Source organism: Gymnoscopelus braueri (assembly GCF_963280865.1).
Source record: "Gymnoscopelus braueri genome assembly, chromosome: 8".
In the NCBI taxonomy this organism is placed as follows: domain Eukaryota; kingdom Metazoa; phylum Chordata; class Actinopteri; order Myctophiformes; family Myctophidae; genus Gymnoscopelus; species Gymnoscopelus braueri.
In genome coordinates, this window is record NC_137609.1 from 28,911,438 (window position 1) to 28,927,522 (window position 16,085).

The 16,085-nt window shown below is 40.6% G+C and overlaps 1 protein-coding gene across 2 annotated transcripts; it reads right to left on the bottom strand.

Moving 5' to 3' along the window:
- Positions 1–980: 980 nt before the first annotated feature.
- ap4m1 (adaptor related protein complex 4 subunit mu 1) lies at positions 981–15,270 on the bottom strand. 2 transcript variants are annotated; one of them, XM_080435464.1, is made up of 17 exons: positions 15,057–15,270; positions 14,739–14,785; positions 14,012–14,073; positions 10,811–10,896; positions 10,131–10,240; positions 9,546–9,642; positions 8,029–8,139; positions 7,847–7,927; positions 6,776–6,838; positions 6,431–6,497; positions 6,059–6,112; positions 5,433–5,539; positions 4,902–4,993; positions 4,526–4,570; positions 4,157–4,207; positions 2,843–2,960; positions 981–2,124 (listed from the first exon to the last, which is right to left on the bottom strand). In XM_080435464.1, the coding sequence occupies exons 3-17, from the start codon at positions 14,067–14,069 to the stop codon at positions 1,933–1,935; spliced, it is 1,332 nt and encodes a 443-aa protein (XP_080291590.1). In that variant the 5' UTR covers positions 14,070–14,073; positions 14,739–14,785; positions 15,057–15,270; the 3' UTR covers positions 981–1,932. The 2 variants fall into 2 exon arrangements, with proteins under 2 accessions (XP_080291590.1, XP_080291589.1); XM_080435463.1 differs by having other exon boundaries at positions 14,739–15,270.
- Positions 15,271–16,085: the final 815 nt, after the last annotated feature.

The following is a 16,085-nucleotide window of genomic DNA, read 5'->3' on the forward strand; positions in this document are numbered from 1 at the left end:
CGCCTCGTCCTTCTTTCGCTTCCGCAAAGACAGGAACTCTGCTCTGTTCTTGTGCACATTGGGGCGCGCGCGCGCGCACACACACACACACACACACACAGTCGTGTCTTTTGCGTTGCGCAAGAGCTGCGCACTTGCAGGTTGGCGAGTGCTGGACTATGATCGGTGATCCAGAGATGTCGACACAACGTCTAAAACAAACATTCTTTAAATATATGAGGTTATTTTTGACCTATGAATAATAATACCTGAATACCAGAATCACGTTTGGTACTGTCTTTGGATTCAGTGTCATGTCATTATCTGTCACACCACACCACCATCATCATCATCACTCTTTTACAGTCTATGGCAGGGGTCTTCAACGTTTTTCAGGCCAAGCAAGGACTTGAGAGATGAAAGCAGGAACCCCCACCACATATTGCGTACAATTGTGTTGCAGATTTTTTTTTTTAAGTCATAGATTCCATAGTTAGCTTCATAGACTTGTTTGACAGCACTGTCCTCAGTGTATGTTGGATTCATGTTAATGTGGCTTTTCAGACATTTAACCACTTAAACCATCAATACTAAGTAAACTTGACCTTTCACTCTGTACTTGGTCTGCTCTTTTTTTCCTCTACACCAAACCTCTTTGCCGAAAATAGCCGGTCTACAAGCGCAGAACGCCTCGCACAGATCTGCTATTTTTGGCTAAAGTTCTCCACAGAATAGGGAGACTAGGGTTCAAGTGGTTGATGTAAAAAAAAAAAAAAAATCCTATTACACAAAGATTTGGTGTCCCCCCTTGCAGTAACTCTGAGGACCCCCCCCCATTGAAGACCCCTGGTCTATGGTATTAATCACCGTCATTGTCATCCTCCTCATATTTATTCATGCAGACTACCACACTCTTCAACTGAGACCTCTGGGCACCATAATGAATAAATACATATATATATATGCCAATATTGATCAAATAAAATCAAAAACAGCAAAAGTCAGTGTTGACATCAATTTATAAATCGCAATCCAAATTCAATATTCAATAGCTTTGCGTGTTCAAGCTAAGCAGTATATGGCTTACATCATGGTTGCTGTGGACAGAGCAGAGGAGTACCAAGTAATCCAGCTGTTCCAGTAATATTAAACAATGGCAGATTTCTATAAATATCTGTTAACAATGTCACCAAGAATAAGTTCAGTACATTAATTGTTCTTTGTTTAGACTTCACATTGTGTCTCGCTACAATGTTCTTGTGGAGTTGCCCGGCATACAGACGTGTTTTAACATAAAATTATTTATTGTCATATTAGTATTGGGAAGATTAGCAAACAAAAAATATGTCTGAGGAAACAGGGGGTTGCAATCATACTGGTTAACATGTAGTCCTCAGAGGGCTGAAAAGCTGGTTTTGCAAGGCATATGCATATCGTAGGACACATGCAAATGTTGTTTTGGGGTTAAAACAAACAAACAAAAGAACAAGTGGTGGCAATTTTGGCTGTATGTGTAGATAGCCATCAATAGTCAGTAGCCATCAATAGTCAGTAGATAGCCATCAATATGTTGGGAAGGTTTAAATAAGAAACTTTTTCTTCGTCCCAGAAAAAAAAAACTTTTTGAAGCTACATGGTTTCATTCAATGTATAGAAACACACCTTCTATTTGTTTCCTGCCTTATAGAAAGACAAGTAAAGGCCAGTCCACACCAATGATTCGCGATGCAACGAGTTGAAACTTGCTACCACTTGCAACAGAATCCCAAAGCGGCACCGACCTGCAACGGGACAATTCAGGCCTCTGCAATTTCTCTCTGCAACGTATTGTAATGGTTTTGTTGCATTGCGAACCATTGGTGTGGAGTCTGTGGACTGGGCTTAAAATGTAAAATAAAAAATAACGGGGTGTGTGAGTGGGGATTTTGTTATCCTCTTTAAGGTTGTGGTGGGTCATATGCGGATGGTGTAAGAATCAGAGTGGGTCACGTAACGGACCCAGCGCTGTGAGGGGCTCGGCTGTATGGGCGACAGGCGGAGGAATCGGATTTGTAGTCCTGTGCATGTGTACTTCGGCAGCTCAAAGCTCAGACTGACTGGACCCACTTCCAGCATAGAAGCAGAGCTGAGACCAGGGACTTCCAGCTGAAAGAAAGCAGAGAGGAAGGCAGGAAAAAAGAGAGAGAGAGAGAGAGAGAGAGAGAGAGAGAGAGAGAGAGAGAGAGAGAGAGAGAGAGAGAGAGAGAGAGAGAGAGAGAGAGAGAGAGAGAGAGAGAGAGAGAGAGAGAGAGAGAGAGAGAGAGAGAGAGAGAGATTTGCATAGCAATTAATTATCGTACAAATTATCAATATGTCATCAACAGCCCTTGCTCCTCTGTGGTTGATGTTATCTGTGGATTGTTTGATACATTCTGCAAGCATTTCAACACATCAAATGTCCACATGAAAGCAGAGCAGGAGGAAGAGATGGAGAGGGGGAGAGAGAGTGAGAGAGAGAGGAGTGACCCGCATATTAATTAATTATCACAGTTGTGGATCCTCTTTTCAAAGTTGATGATGTTATCTGTGGTTTGTTTCATGGAATATGACCTTTGAACTTTGACAGTTGGATCTTTAACTGAATGTTTCGTAATGTTCAAGATTATCCAACATATCAATTCATTATTGTAGTAATTACTTTACTGTCCAGTGTCGACAGTAGTGTGCTAAAGCTATAGCTCTATCTCATATAGGAATTTCAGTGTCTAAACTGTGTTCTGCTAAAAGACAGCTGTGACTGACAACAAATGATTACTCATTGGAAAAATGTCACCATATGTGCGTTTTTAAAGGAAGTGGTAAGTGTCTCTAAGTGGCCAGTCACCTTAAAGAGAGCAGAAAGCTGGGCTCCTCCAGGAAAACGAGCGATCTCCCAGTGGATGGCCTTGCTCTCAGGCCTCAGCTCAGCACTCTGGTCTGGACTGCTCAGCTCCTGAGAGAGACTGCACAACAGAGGGTGAAGACGTACATGTGTTCATTTAACTCAAGAGTCTACAGTCAGTGTCACATGGGGTTAAGACTATCAAGGTTCCCCATTCTATTTTATGATGCTATTATTTTGAGAGGCTAGCCTTCCGCTTTACCACTCTGACATAAAACAATAACTATTTTTTACAGAGAGATCACTGACAGTGTGGCAAGGATTACTGTAGGCAGACAACAAATACTAATGTACAGTATAATGAATATAAACACACCATGTCTATAAAGGTAAGTGTACAGCCAGGGTCAAGCCTAAATACTATAGATCTTGGCTAGAAAATGCACAGAAAGCTGTCCCGGATCTGTCCCAAGATCAGCTTAGCAACGATTAATCCCACTAAGACCAGCTCTTTGTTTTAAATAATCATTTTGCAATCAGCTGCATAATGGGGTATTTTACACAGTAGATTGTTTCCCAGTAATTAGTAAGAACAACCTTAAATCAAATTGTGATTGTCACATTTGTCCCCCAAGGGATGCTATACCAAGGATATATTCAATAGACATCTTGAGGCTCAGACCAGGGAAGGCAAGAAAGGTTTCAATAGTCAAACATAGGGAAAATAGATGATCTACAAGCCCACAACGTCTCGCACGGCAACACATTGTGAGCCTGTAGATCTGCTATTTTCAACAACAACAAAAAAACATTTTGGGGGAAATGTTATAGATTTCAACACAGCAAAGCATTAATATTAAAAGAAAATGTACTTTTGAATACTTTGAATGGAAGGGAATGTACAGTAGAATTGAAGATGTGGTAATAAGAAGATGGGACTAAATAGAGACGGTAAAACAGAGGAGGTGGAGGACATGGGGAGACAGACAGAAACATGCGTGTGCGTGAGAGAAAGAGAGAGAGAGACACACAGAGAGAGAGAGACATATACAGAGAGATTGATAGACAGAGAGACAAGACAGAGAATTGGGCTTCTTTAAACAGGATCTAAGTGTGACACCATTCCTGTAACATTTGCGTGTTTTGTTTCCTCACATGTGGTCTCACATTATCATATTGTTGCAAAAGAAATTAGTTTGTGTTAAAGGGGGGAAGTGGTAAGAAGGCATGCGTGTCTCATAATGTGAGTAAGCAGAAGTGCCTTTAGACATACGTAGGATCCAAGATGAAGGAGGGGGGGGGGGGCGTCTTTCTCACCTTAATGACCCTTTGGGAATTGGGATGGTCACAGAGACATTGATTGCAGAGCTGTAACACAAATTTGTTTTCATATTTTTCAGTATGTTATCAATTTATTTTTAAAATAACTTATTGTGATTGTGCCTCTCTTACTTTTCCCATGTTCAATGCCAGTCATTTGGTTTTTAAATGTGCTATACAAATTAAGTAGAAGCACGTCTTTCTGGTAGATGAAAATCCCAAACAAGGTGCTCTTCAGTGCAAGAATGACAAAATGAACATTTTCCACAAGAGTGCCTTCCTTGGTCTCTTTTTGTTTTTTGTCCACCACATTAAATTAATTAGAGACCATGACAGCTAAGTAATGCATTGGTGTGCAACACTGACCTCTTTGGTGGGAGGTCACAGCGCAGCTTCAGATACATCAGCAATCTATAGAAAGTTGAAAAACTACTTAGCAACGGAAGTTAATGCTTGAAATTGTATAATAGACTAGATAATATTTAATTTGTGATTTTAAGAAGCCTGTGCGTTTTATGGTAATCCTTTGCATTCACATCCACATAACTAGAGCACGGATGGGTAGATTTTCACAAAACTTGGTGGAAATGATAAGTAGGCTGCCCCGAAGAAGGTAAAAGGTAAAGGTCACAGTTACATTACAAATAATATAATCAATCATATTTCAGGAACGGAGTCATAGAACAAGGGATGTTGGTGCGGCACTGCTTGTGTGACTATGAGTATGTTAAAGAGCATGTACCTGCCACCGTTGTCTCTTTCTATAGTGGGGAAGAGGCGGAAGGGAGGAGCTGAGGGCATGGCATCACACAGCTGATACTGCATCACAGTTTGCTGTGTAGAGCCATGACGGAGAGAGGTAGACAGAAACAGGGAGGGCACGTGCACAAAGAGACTGAGTGAGTCAGAGAAACCGAATGAGTGGCCAACAGTGTAAATACACACTTATATACAAACAAATATTATTATCAATAATTATGGAGAAAGTGTGGGTGGAGAGAGGTATAGAAAGGTGTAATTACTGCAAATGTTTTTGTGACACAGAGAAGCAACAGCAACAGGACAAACCAGAGAGAGACAGAGTAGCTGGGGTAATGGAATGATTTGGGAGGGGAAAGAGGATGAGAGGATGAGAGACAGACAGACAGACAGACAGACAGACAGACAGACAGACAGACAGACAGACAAAAAGAAAGAAAGACAGAAAGACAGAAAGACAGAAAGAAAGAATATAATTCAGAAGAATGTGAGAGAGAATGAACTTGGCAACCACCTCTCCTTGGCTGGGACAGATTTTGAGGATCCTGTATGTGTCGAACTCGTCCAGTTTGACAGCCTGGTGGAAACTACACTCATCCACACGCACTGCTGCCCCATAGCCTGAGGAAAATGGAGGTGGAGGAGAAAGAAGAGAATAGTAAGGAGACAAAGGCAAGGGAAGGAAAACAAAAGAATGGGAGAGAGCAGAGAAGAGATTAGAAAAGGTTTTAAAGTAATGATATACCTGTGATTAGAAAATGACTCATACAAAACAACGTATAGCACACAACTGAATCAAAATTAAAGAATGGTAGCTATTTAAGCACAGTAAACATAAGTCCTTTGTTGAAAAGATAATCATTATAAATCCTTTATTGTCCTTGATCAGACTGCATTATTATTCCTTTTTTATATATATTTTCCTTGCTGTTGCATATTATTATTATTATATTATTATTATTACTACTACTGCTACAATTGCTGATACTTAACATAAAAGAACAGAAATCCTTCTGTTCTGTCTTGTTTTTCCATTTTCCAGTAACATCAGCTGGTTCTAGTTCCACTTTATATGATGCAGAAAGCATGATGTGTGACAGTGAGTTTCTTTGTGTGAGAGTTTTATATGTTTCTACTCACCTCTGAGCTGAGACTTGCCTATGCTGAACTCCTCATTCAAACCAATACGCATCTCTGTCAACACAAGGCAACATGTGAGAGAAATGAATTACACTGTGTCCGTTTGCACAGATGTGAGGACTATTTACCAGTAACTATGAAGCCATTTTGTTCAGACCTTGCAATGTTATGATTAGGCAGTCAGTTCGAGTTCATAGTATGGTTTGGGTTGAATTTAAGGTGAGGGTTATGGCTAAATGCTGTGATGAACACGGAAATTAGGGCAAATTACTGTATGTAGTCAAAGGACAGTCCTCGCTAACAGGGAGGGAACCATCAGGACAAGCTAGGCCTTTACATTTGACCTATCTATTCAAAGAATCACAGACTTACCAGAACAGCTTGGCATGTAACACTTGACTCTGATCTCGCCCTCAATGTCAGACTTCATTAGAACACCCTACAAAATGAGAACACTTCATTAGCCAAGTACAGGCTGAAAGTAATGAAAGGCTGGATTGCATGAATTTGCTGTGCACCTGCATGCTCCCTGGAGGATGAACCGTACCAATTTTGGTCTTTCCTCTGGCACCACCCACTTGCACACAAGATATCTCCAAATAAAATGGCCAGATTTCCAGGACACTTGCTCAGCACTTCTACGGGCCGCTAGCAAGGCTTTCAGACTCTAATCATGTGCCCTGGTCAAACTGTTATTGTTAGGGGGACACTACTCACATTGGAGCCGATGACAACAGACATCCTCTCAATCACATCAACAAATATCTCGCTCTTCCCTCCCTGAAAACAAAGCAGGGCGAAAAGACGGATTAGATTGCTAGAGTAAGAATATCTGGAAAAAGGTAGCATCCAATAACTAAAGACAACATAACATTCCTTCAGTGGGGGGTATTAAGGCTTGGGCGTCACTTGTACCAGCAACATACTGGTCTACTAAAGAAATCCAAGCACCAGCCAAATTGTTTGGCACAATAGTACGGTACAGGTATATTATACTATGTAGCATAGATACCATGACATTATTATATGACATCATAAAATGTGAAATACCAAAAAGGATCAATTGCACACGTTAAAGGTGAATTTGAACAACTCTAGACAACGCAGGTTAGTCAGCAATTTGCTAATTCATTGGCATCTTTATTTTTGTGTGTGTTTTATGTACATTTGATTTAACACTTAGATGCAATTGCATTTTCAAAATCAAATCCTTTTAATGAACAGAATTACAGAGATCTTGAGAGAACTGGAATGGATGGAAGAAAGTGTCAGGAGTGATTTGTGACAGGAGAGTCCCAGCAAGAGTGAGAGGGAAGATGTATAAGACGTTAGTGAGACCAGCCATGCTGTACGGCTTGGAAATGGTGGCACTGACGAAAAGACAGGAGGTGGTAGAACGGAGGATGCTACGATTCTCATTAGGAATGACAAGGAGGGACAAGATCAGAGATGATTAGCCCAGGTTAGAAGGTTTGGGGATAAAACAAGAGAGGCAAGGTTGATATGGTTTGGACATGTGCAGAGTAGGGATGAGGGGTACATTGGGAGAAGGATGCTGAAGATGGAGCTGCCAGGCAAGAAGAGAAGAGGATGGCCAAAGATGAGGTTTATGGATGCGGTGAGAGAGGACATGCAGGTGGCTGGAGTGACAGAGGATGACGCAGAGAACAGAAGCAGATGATCCGCTGATAGGAATTAGCCGAAAGAAGAAGAAGAATTACAGAGATCTTTCCATCACAAGGAACATCTTCTAAGAAGTTGAATGATTTTATTTTTAAGGAGGCCTACCTGCTCTCCTCGACTGGACATGATTGGCCTTGTGGCCGCAGCACTGGGAGCCACTTTACTCTGCTGGGTTTCTGCTCCAAACTGAACAAGGAAAACAAAACCAGTTCTACCAAAATATCTTCAAATTGATTAGTTTCCCTATTGCATTTCATTGCTGTCAGAACTTGTCACTAAGTGCTTACCAATCCAACATTACTGAGATCAAATAGACTGAAGGGTTTTGAGGAGACAGCCTCAGTTTGGATGAAATTCTTCAGGATGTCAGTTGAAGTGGTCTGAATATAGCCGTAGTCCTGGTTGAGAGAGATAGCAATCAATAGAATATAGAGAAAGGGGGAGAGACAGGAAAGTACAGAGAGTGGGAGACAGAGAAATAAACAGACAAAGATAGATCTATATAAAGAAATGGCAAGCAATCATTATCTGTTAGAAAGTTGATTATGCTTTTATCTCAAACCTAAATTAGTGTGGAAATGTTATCCAGGAAATCTTAATTTGACATAAAACTAGAAAAAGTGCTCCTCCGAGCACAGGTCTCCGCCAGGTCAGGTAGGATATTGTGGGCCAGCAATGTTCGGAATTCAGTCATTATAGAGGTGAGTGGAATCTGTGGAAGTTGAGGGATTAATGTTGATATTGCACAGACATGCACACTTTAGATGCCAATCGTAGCCATCAGAATGGAATATGAAAAATCGGACAGTCTTGATCACATGACTATAGAGATAATGTGTACCAATTTGCGTGATGTTTGGACAGAATCTGTAAGACTAATATAAAAGCAAAAATCGGCCTGGATGGAATATGAGAAATCGGACAGATCCGTATTGATCCCATGTCTATAGAGATAATGTGTACCGATTTGCGTGATGTTTGGACAAACTCTGTAGGAGTAATAGCCAATAATTTTTTTTTGCATGAATCTGCCTGCTGGTGGCACTTTAACAGGCCGATGTGAAAAGTTTGGGCAACTGGTCCTGTCTGGCCTCCAGGGAGTGTGTGTGCACAGTTTCACGCCGATCGGTCCAACAGTGCCGGAGATTAGCTGTTAACAGACGGTATGTTGCCCCAGAATTGCAACAACCCAGGTTTAATTCTGGGCTGGCTGGATACTTATTGTGTTGCACGTCCTTCCCAATCTCTCTTCCCTCCGTTTTCTGTCTCTTTACTATGTTGTCTAAAATAAAATAAAAAATAAAAACTGACCTGAAAATAAGAAGCAATTGTGCAAGATGAAGCAATTTCTTGGCCAAAAAGTGAACAGTGAGGAAGACACTGACAGGCGGACACATAGTTCTATTCTATACCAATACCCATGCCACAGTAGCAAATTATTTGTTCTTTTTATACAAGTATATTATCTGTAAAATCTTCTTCAACTTAGTTTATACACGGATGTAAACACGATGAAGTGATGATTTATACTTTGTGCACCGGTGTCATGCATCGAATATAGCCGATCTACAAGCTCACAACATGTTGCAGAGAGCCACATTGTGAGCTTGTAGACCGGCCTATTTCAGTGCGTGACAACCACACGCAAGTATAACTCGGGCTTTAATATAGCAACCACATCCATTTTTCAGCAAACCAGCACATCGGGCCATTGTATAGCTGGAATGTGTCGTTTTGACCGCTCATTATATAAAAAAGGAATATTGTATGATGCGTTTGCACAGTTCAAGGTGGGACTACTCACCACAACCTCATCCAACAGCTCATAGATGAGGGCAAAGTTCATCCGCACTGACTTCTCCGATAGGTTGCCACAGTAGTCTTTTATCAGGGCAGTTAATCTGGAGGAAAATGAGGACGGTATACATGATGCAACAGTCAACCTTACAGACTACACTTCCTTTGCACATTTACAGTAAGTTTAGGTGTTTCCGCTTGATACTGGTTTTCTTTGCAGTGCTCAAGCTGTTCTATTTGGATCATCATTTTTCTTAGGGCAGGTACAATAGAATAGGGCAAGGGTTCTTAACCTTTCAAGGCCGTGACCCCCCAAAATAATCATATTTGAACTGGGGACCCCCCACCCTGACAAGCACTTGGAATGTAGGAGTTGAGGCATTACATTTTGTTTGACTAGGTTCCACAGATAAATATATTGTGAAAATAGCAGATCTACAAGCTCACAACGCCGGCGTTGTGAGCTTGTAGATTTTTGCCTCTTTCTTATATTATTTAACAATTTGGGTAATGTTTGGTCCCGAGCCACAGGTTGAGAACCACTGGAATAGGGGATAACATTGTAGCACTTTGATGAAGTATTGCATCACACCTGTTCAGGAACTCAATGATGGTGAACGGGGAGGATTCAACTGTGGTGGTGGTGGCAACCCAGTAGAGGCCTCCCTGCCTTATGTGCACAAAATGTAAATTCTTGTGATTCTGTTGAATAGACCAGAATCGAGATTAGGAATTCAAGAAAACCACTTCATAATTTACATTATATACAATACATTAAGTACTAAACTTTACATTTAAATTGTGGACATTGAATACAAAATTATATATACAACTCTGATTCATCCATATGACTCTTGATATTTTTTCATATGTTTTCTTTATTTCCTTATATAATCCCAATAACCCTATCGGTGGTATCTTGACACTACACACTCAGATTTGAAAAGAAATTAAGGAATGACGCCGACGCGTGCACGCGACTGCAACAAGACAACAAAATCACATACAGCACAAGGACAGTGACACAAACAAAACACAGACACAAGGACAGTGTCAGTCAGGAAAGACAAACACACATCAAGAGAAAGCCATAGAGACACACACACACACACACACACACACACACACACACACACACACACACACACACACACACACACACACACACACACACACACACACACACACACACACACACACACACACACACACACACACACACACACACACACACACACACACACACACACACACACACACACACACACTTACCATTACTACTGGAGGTTGGTCACCACTCAAGGCAGTGACCTTTTCATAGAAAATATTAACAGCATCATTTCCAGCTTCTCCGCGGACTGGTGGTTCAGATTAAGGAACATTACAACAACACCTCCCCATGCAGGGACTACTATTGATTAGTGTGATACAATAGCCATTACCATTACAAAATCAAAAGATCCACTGGCAGTGTTGCTTTGCTGAATTGGAACGTGGTTGCACTCTATTTTAATGACGTCACGCGCACGTCGCTTAACACCTACACTACAGGTCACACAATGGACAATTGTGTTGCATCTAGGCTCATTCCTATGTTAATTCACCTGGTGGTGTGAGTCGGGAGCCTTTGTAAACTTTGTTGAGGAGTGAATTTAAAGTTGTTTTAAATCTAAGCATGTGCCTGCGCGTGCTCCTGTTCAAAAAGGTTGTTGCACGGCGTGTTAGGCCGTCAATGGCCGAGCAATGCAACCCTGTCCACTGGCTAGTGCATATGGTGTATTTCAAAATGTGACCACAATGATATCCATTGAGCTCACCACCACAATTACAAATTACATTTACTGTACACTCTCTGAGCTACAAATGGATGAATGAACACTGATGATTTTACCTCTACACAGCTACACCTCAGGCTCAGACACGGGGGACTTCCTGTTTCTATTTATCTTGATAACTATTCTATATGTTATAATGCATAGTCCGCTGTCAAAAAAATGTAGGTCATGCATTCTCTCCTTGGCACTATACATAAGGTTCCATTTGGCCTGTACGGTACAAGTTGTCCAACACGTGGGTTGGTTAGTATCACATCATCTTGTTACTTGTTACAGCACCAGGTCATGTAACACAAGTTCCTTGTGTACATAAAAGGGGAAATAGATGGACGTCAGAAACATTGTTAAGAATTTCCTCAATCACATTGTATCTCAAAATTCTTCCAAATTAAAGGGGAACTTCACTGGTATTTCACATTAATCCAAGCATTCTATTGTAATGACGAAATGTGCAAAATACCTCCTTCCCAGTTATAGCCCAGTTCTGTATGTTGAGAGCTTGGATTGTTTTACATAGCGTCACCTTCTTAAACTAATGGCCTACGTATTTTTTTATATAAAGCTTTTCAGAAGAAATAATAGCTGATCCAAAACAAAACTATATGATATTTCTTAATCATTTCACCCAAAACGTTTATAACAAATTATGACTATTAACATAAAAATAACACTGTCTGTCAGTTATGTAATATAAGAGATTTCAATAGGTTTAAATAGGATTAAACCTGACTTAGGCCAAATAATTTACTGATTTACTCAGTAAACTTACTGACTTAGGCAATTGTTTGGGCCTAAATCACAAAACCATATGACTTAGGCCCAAAAAATTGCCTATTTTGGCCCAAGTCACACTAGGGAGATAAGCCATTATACTAAAAGGGGAGGGAACAGCATGATCCTTTTCAATTCAATAGGAGATAGGCGATTTTACCAGAGGTGGCCAGCGTCATGAGGAGCTGACTTAAGCAAAAATATCATTTCCTCAAAAAATGACGTAGGCCATTAGTTCGTAGTTGGCTTATAGATTCATGTCTGCTCTTTAATGCCAAAAAGACAGTCTGCATGGCCTTCTCCAAAAGACCAGCTGTGTTGGAGTCCTCAAATATGTTTCTGGGTGGGGAGGAACTTGAACTTGTCCCAGAGTTCAAGTACCTCGGAGTCATATTAGACTCAACCCTAATTTTATTTTTTTTACTTAAAATGTTTATCCCACGATTTTGTAACCCTATTTTTTACACCCAGTGCCAATTGTCTATGTAATCCTGGGCACTACCTTCCCTCTGCCAACCTAGGGAGGCCAGGGCCGAGCTCATGCCTCCTTCAATGCATGAGAGCCAACTGACCTTCTTGTCACCTGACAGGGGAGAGTTTCCCTGGTTGGACGCAGCGCGTGGAAGGAACACGTTATTCCAACCAGTTCCCTTCCCCTCCATCAGGCGCCCCGGCTGGCCAGGGGGAGGCAGTATAGTGACCAGGATTACTGCATGTTTTTGTGAGGGTACCTACCCTAGGAGACAGGGGGAGAACATGCAAACTCCACACAGAAAGGCCCTTTCGCCAACCCCACCTAGGGTATGGGCACTGATGACGCGGAGGAGAGAACACGCCCACAGCGTCCTCGGCGGGAATCGAACCCAGGACCTTCTAGCTGTGAGGCGACAGCGCTACCGACTGCGCCACCGTGCAACCCTAACTTTTAAAAAACATGTGAAGACAGTCACAAATACGATTAAATTCAACCTTCAAAATTTTAAACAAATTAGACCCTTCCTGACAGTTGGAGCTGCCAGATCGTATCTTCACTGTATGATCCTATCACACATTGAATACTGTTTCACAAACTGGTCTTGCACAAGCGTGACTATTCTCAAACCCATAGAACAGCTCTACAAGAGTGCGCTCAAAGTGTTTGACAGGAAGCCTCACTCATATCATCATTGTAACATCCTCTGGAGGCTCATTTTTTTTTTAGCTTTGATAACTTTAAACATTTCAAACAGGTTGGGGTCATATACAAGACCCTACATGGTCTGTGCCCGCCCCCCCAAGTGAATTCATTAAACGGAAGCCTGATAGGGGAATCAGTACCAGAGCAACCACTCGAGGAGATTGTGAAGTGCTGCACCGGCAAACAACATTCGGTCAAAATGTCCTCTCAATACAGGGTTGTGTAGCATGGAATGGCCTTCCTCTGCGTATAAGGGATTGTGCTACATTTCCATCTTTTAAATTCAATCTGAAAAGATGGTTGCTTGGAAACCAAGGCTGCAACCATTTGTGATCTTGTTTTAGGTTTATTTTTATGCTGTGTTCCCTATGTAATGTTATGTAAATGTATTCCACTGTTCGTCTGTCTGTTTTCTGATTTTATGTTTCTTGTGAGGACTGTGGATGAAAACAAGCATCTTTGCTAAATCCGGTGTATTTACTTCCATGTGACGTCCATTAATATGCATTGTCCTGTCCAAATAAACAAATAAAGTAAAAAAAAGTTTAAGAAGGTGACGAAAGGTTGTCTGCAATCTTTCAGCGTGAGCTCTCGACACACACAGAATGCATTGCGAAGTGTCATGTCAGATTTTCACCAGAAAAGTTCCCTTTAAAAGAGGCACACGGTAAGGTACAGTAGCAAGGATACAGTCTTTGTAGATGAGGTGGTCCCCCTTGGAAGACAAGATGAACACCTGTGAGATCATCCTCCTGAGAGAGAGAGAGAGAGAGAGAGAGAGAGAGAGAGAGAGAGAGAGAGAGAGAGAGAGAGAGAGAGAGAGAGGGGTACAATAACTTACTTTTAGCTGAGCCCAATGCTGTTCTCAGACTCAGCTTATGAAGAGCAGACTGAGCAGTGGTGTAAAGTAACTAAGTACATTTACTCAAGTACTTTACTTTTTTGGGGGTATTTTTACTTCACTAGACTATATATTTCCAATTGTCAGTACTTTTACTTCTACTCCTACATCTCAGAGGAAGATATTGTACTTTTACTCCACTACAATTATACGAAAACTTTAGTTACTAGTTACTTTGTAGATTTTGATTATTATCATGAAACACAATACCACTTCAGCCCTATATATATTTCGGCAATTGAAAATAGCAGATCTACAAGCTCATGTGCGTCGCGATGCAAGCGTTATGAGCTTGTAGGTCAGCTATTTTCAAAAGATTTTTTATGATTATAATTTTAATAATATTGAACTTGAGAAATGGGACATTCTGCACAATGAGTACTTTTACTTTTGGTACTTTAAATATATTGTGATACCGATACTTTTACTTGTACTTTTACTCAAGTACATTTTGAATTCCAGACTTTTACTTTTTCCACCACTGATTAAGAGATACAACTCTTACTACTTACTTACCTGCTTATTAAGAGATACACAGTGTTGAATAACTGGCTGATGAGATTCTGAATGAATGAAGAGGGTATACACGTCTGATTTTAAACTATGTTTACCGCATGTCAGCAATAATAATGAGCAGAGTTGCCAAACCACACAAAACTCAGCGGGTGCGTTCGGATATTGCACACCGGAGCGCACTCGCCTATTAGTTTGTATTGGCCAGTGCGCTCAGTGCTGTATTTCCGAACGCACCCTAAATTATATCAACTGTTGTGGTTTAAAGAACTCCATGACGGTCTTCTTGATCCAAGGCAAGGAAATGTCTGGAACTTATACCTGTAATGTAATGTCCCAAAGGTAAAGCTAGCAACGTTACTCGTTACTCGTCTGAGTCCATGATGTTATTATGACCATAACGATAGCCAGCCAGCCACATCTGCATTATTAATAAGAAGACATTTAAGGACAAATCCATGACAAGTAAAATGCAAGAAGAGCACCAAAAGCTCTGTTCTGTTCTGTTAGCTCCATTGAGCTCACTAGACTTTGTTTACAATAGACCAGTGTTGCCAGGTTTTGAGAGAGAAACAAGCAAACAGGTATATGAAAAGCCCAAAAGAAGCGAGACCCTTCGCCCTTTAAACATATTACGTCGTCGTTGGCTATTCTTTTTATTTATTTATAAATCTTGGGGGGGGAAATTGAAAGTTTATTTTATTTTATTTTTTATTTTTTACAACATTTTAATAACACAAATCTTGTATGGGGTCCCTGGCATAAAATATTTTTTTTTACAGACACATACATATTAATGTGAGGGTCCTTGGCTTGACTTGAAAATGTTTGAGAAACACTGGTTTAAACAACATTAGGGAACAAGACCAAATAAGCAACTGCACTTTGGAAACAATTAAGCCCAAAAAAAACGCAACCCGTTACTGATATTTACAAGCAACTTTACAGAAAAACAAGCCCAAAGTAGCTTACAATAAGCGGACCTGACAACGCTGGCTCTTTGGTACTGAAAGATATTGAAGATGATGGGAGCACCACAGCGCCACTATGGTGCGGGAATTCAATAAAGCCAAGGTGATAGACAGATATTAATTAAACTGTTCACAAAAAAAAAAACATGTTTTTATTTAATTTTGTATTAATTTAATTTAATTTAATTTTTACTTTACTGGAGTATTTCCAATTTTCGGTACTTTTACTTCTACTCCACTACATCTCAGAGGCAAATGTTATACTTTTACTCCACTACAATTATTTGAAACCTTTAGTTACTAGTTACTTTGTAGATTTTGATTATTATTACAAAACACACATTACTTCAGCAACCTACATTTTTGGCCATTTGAAAAT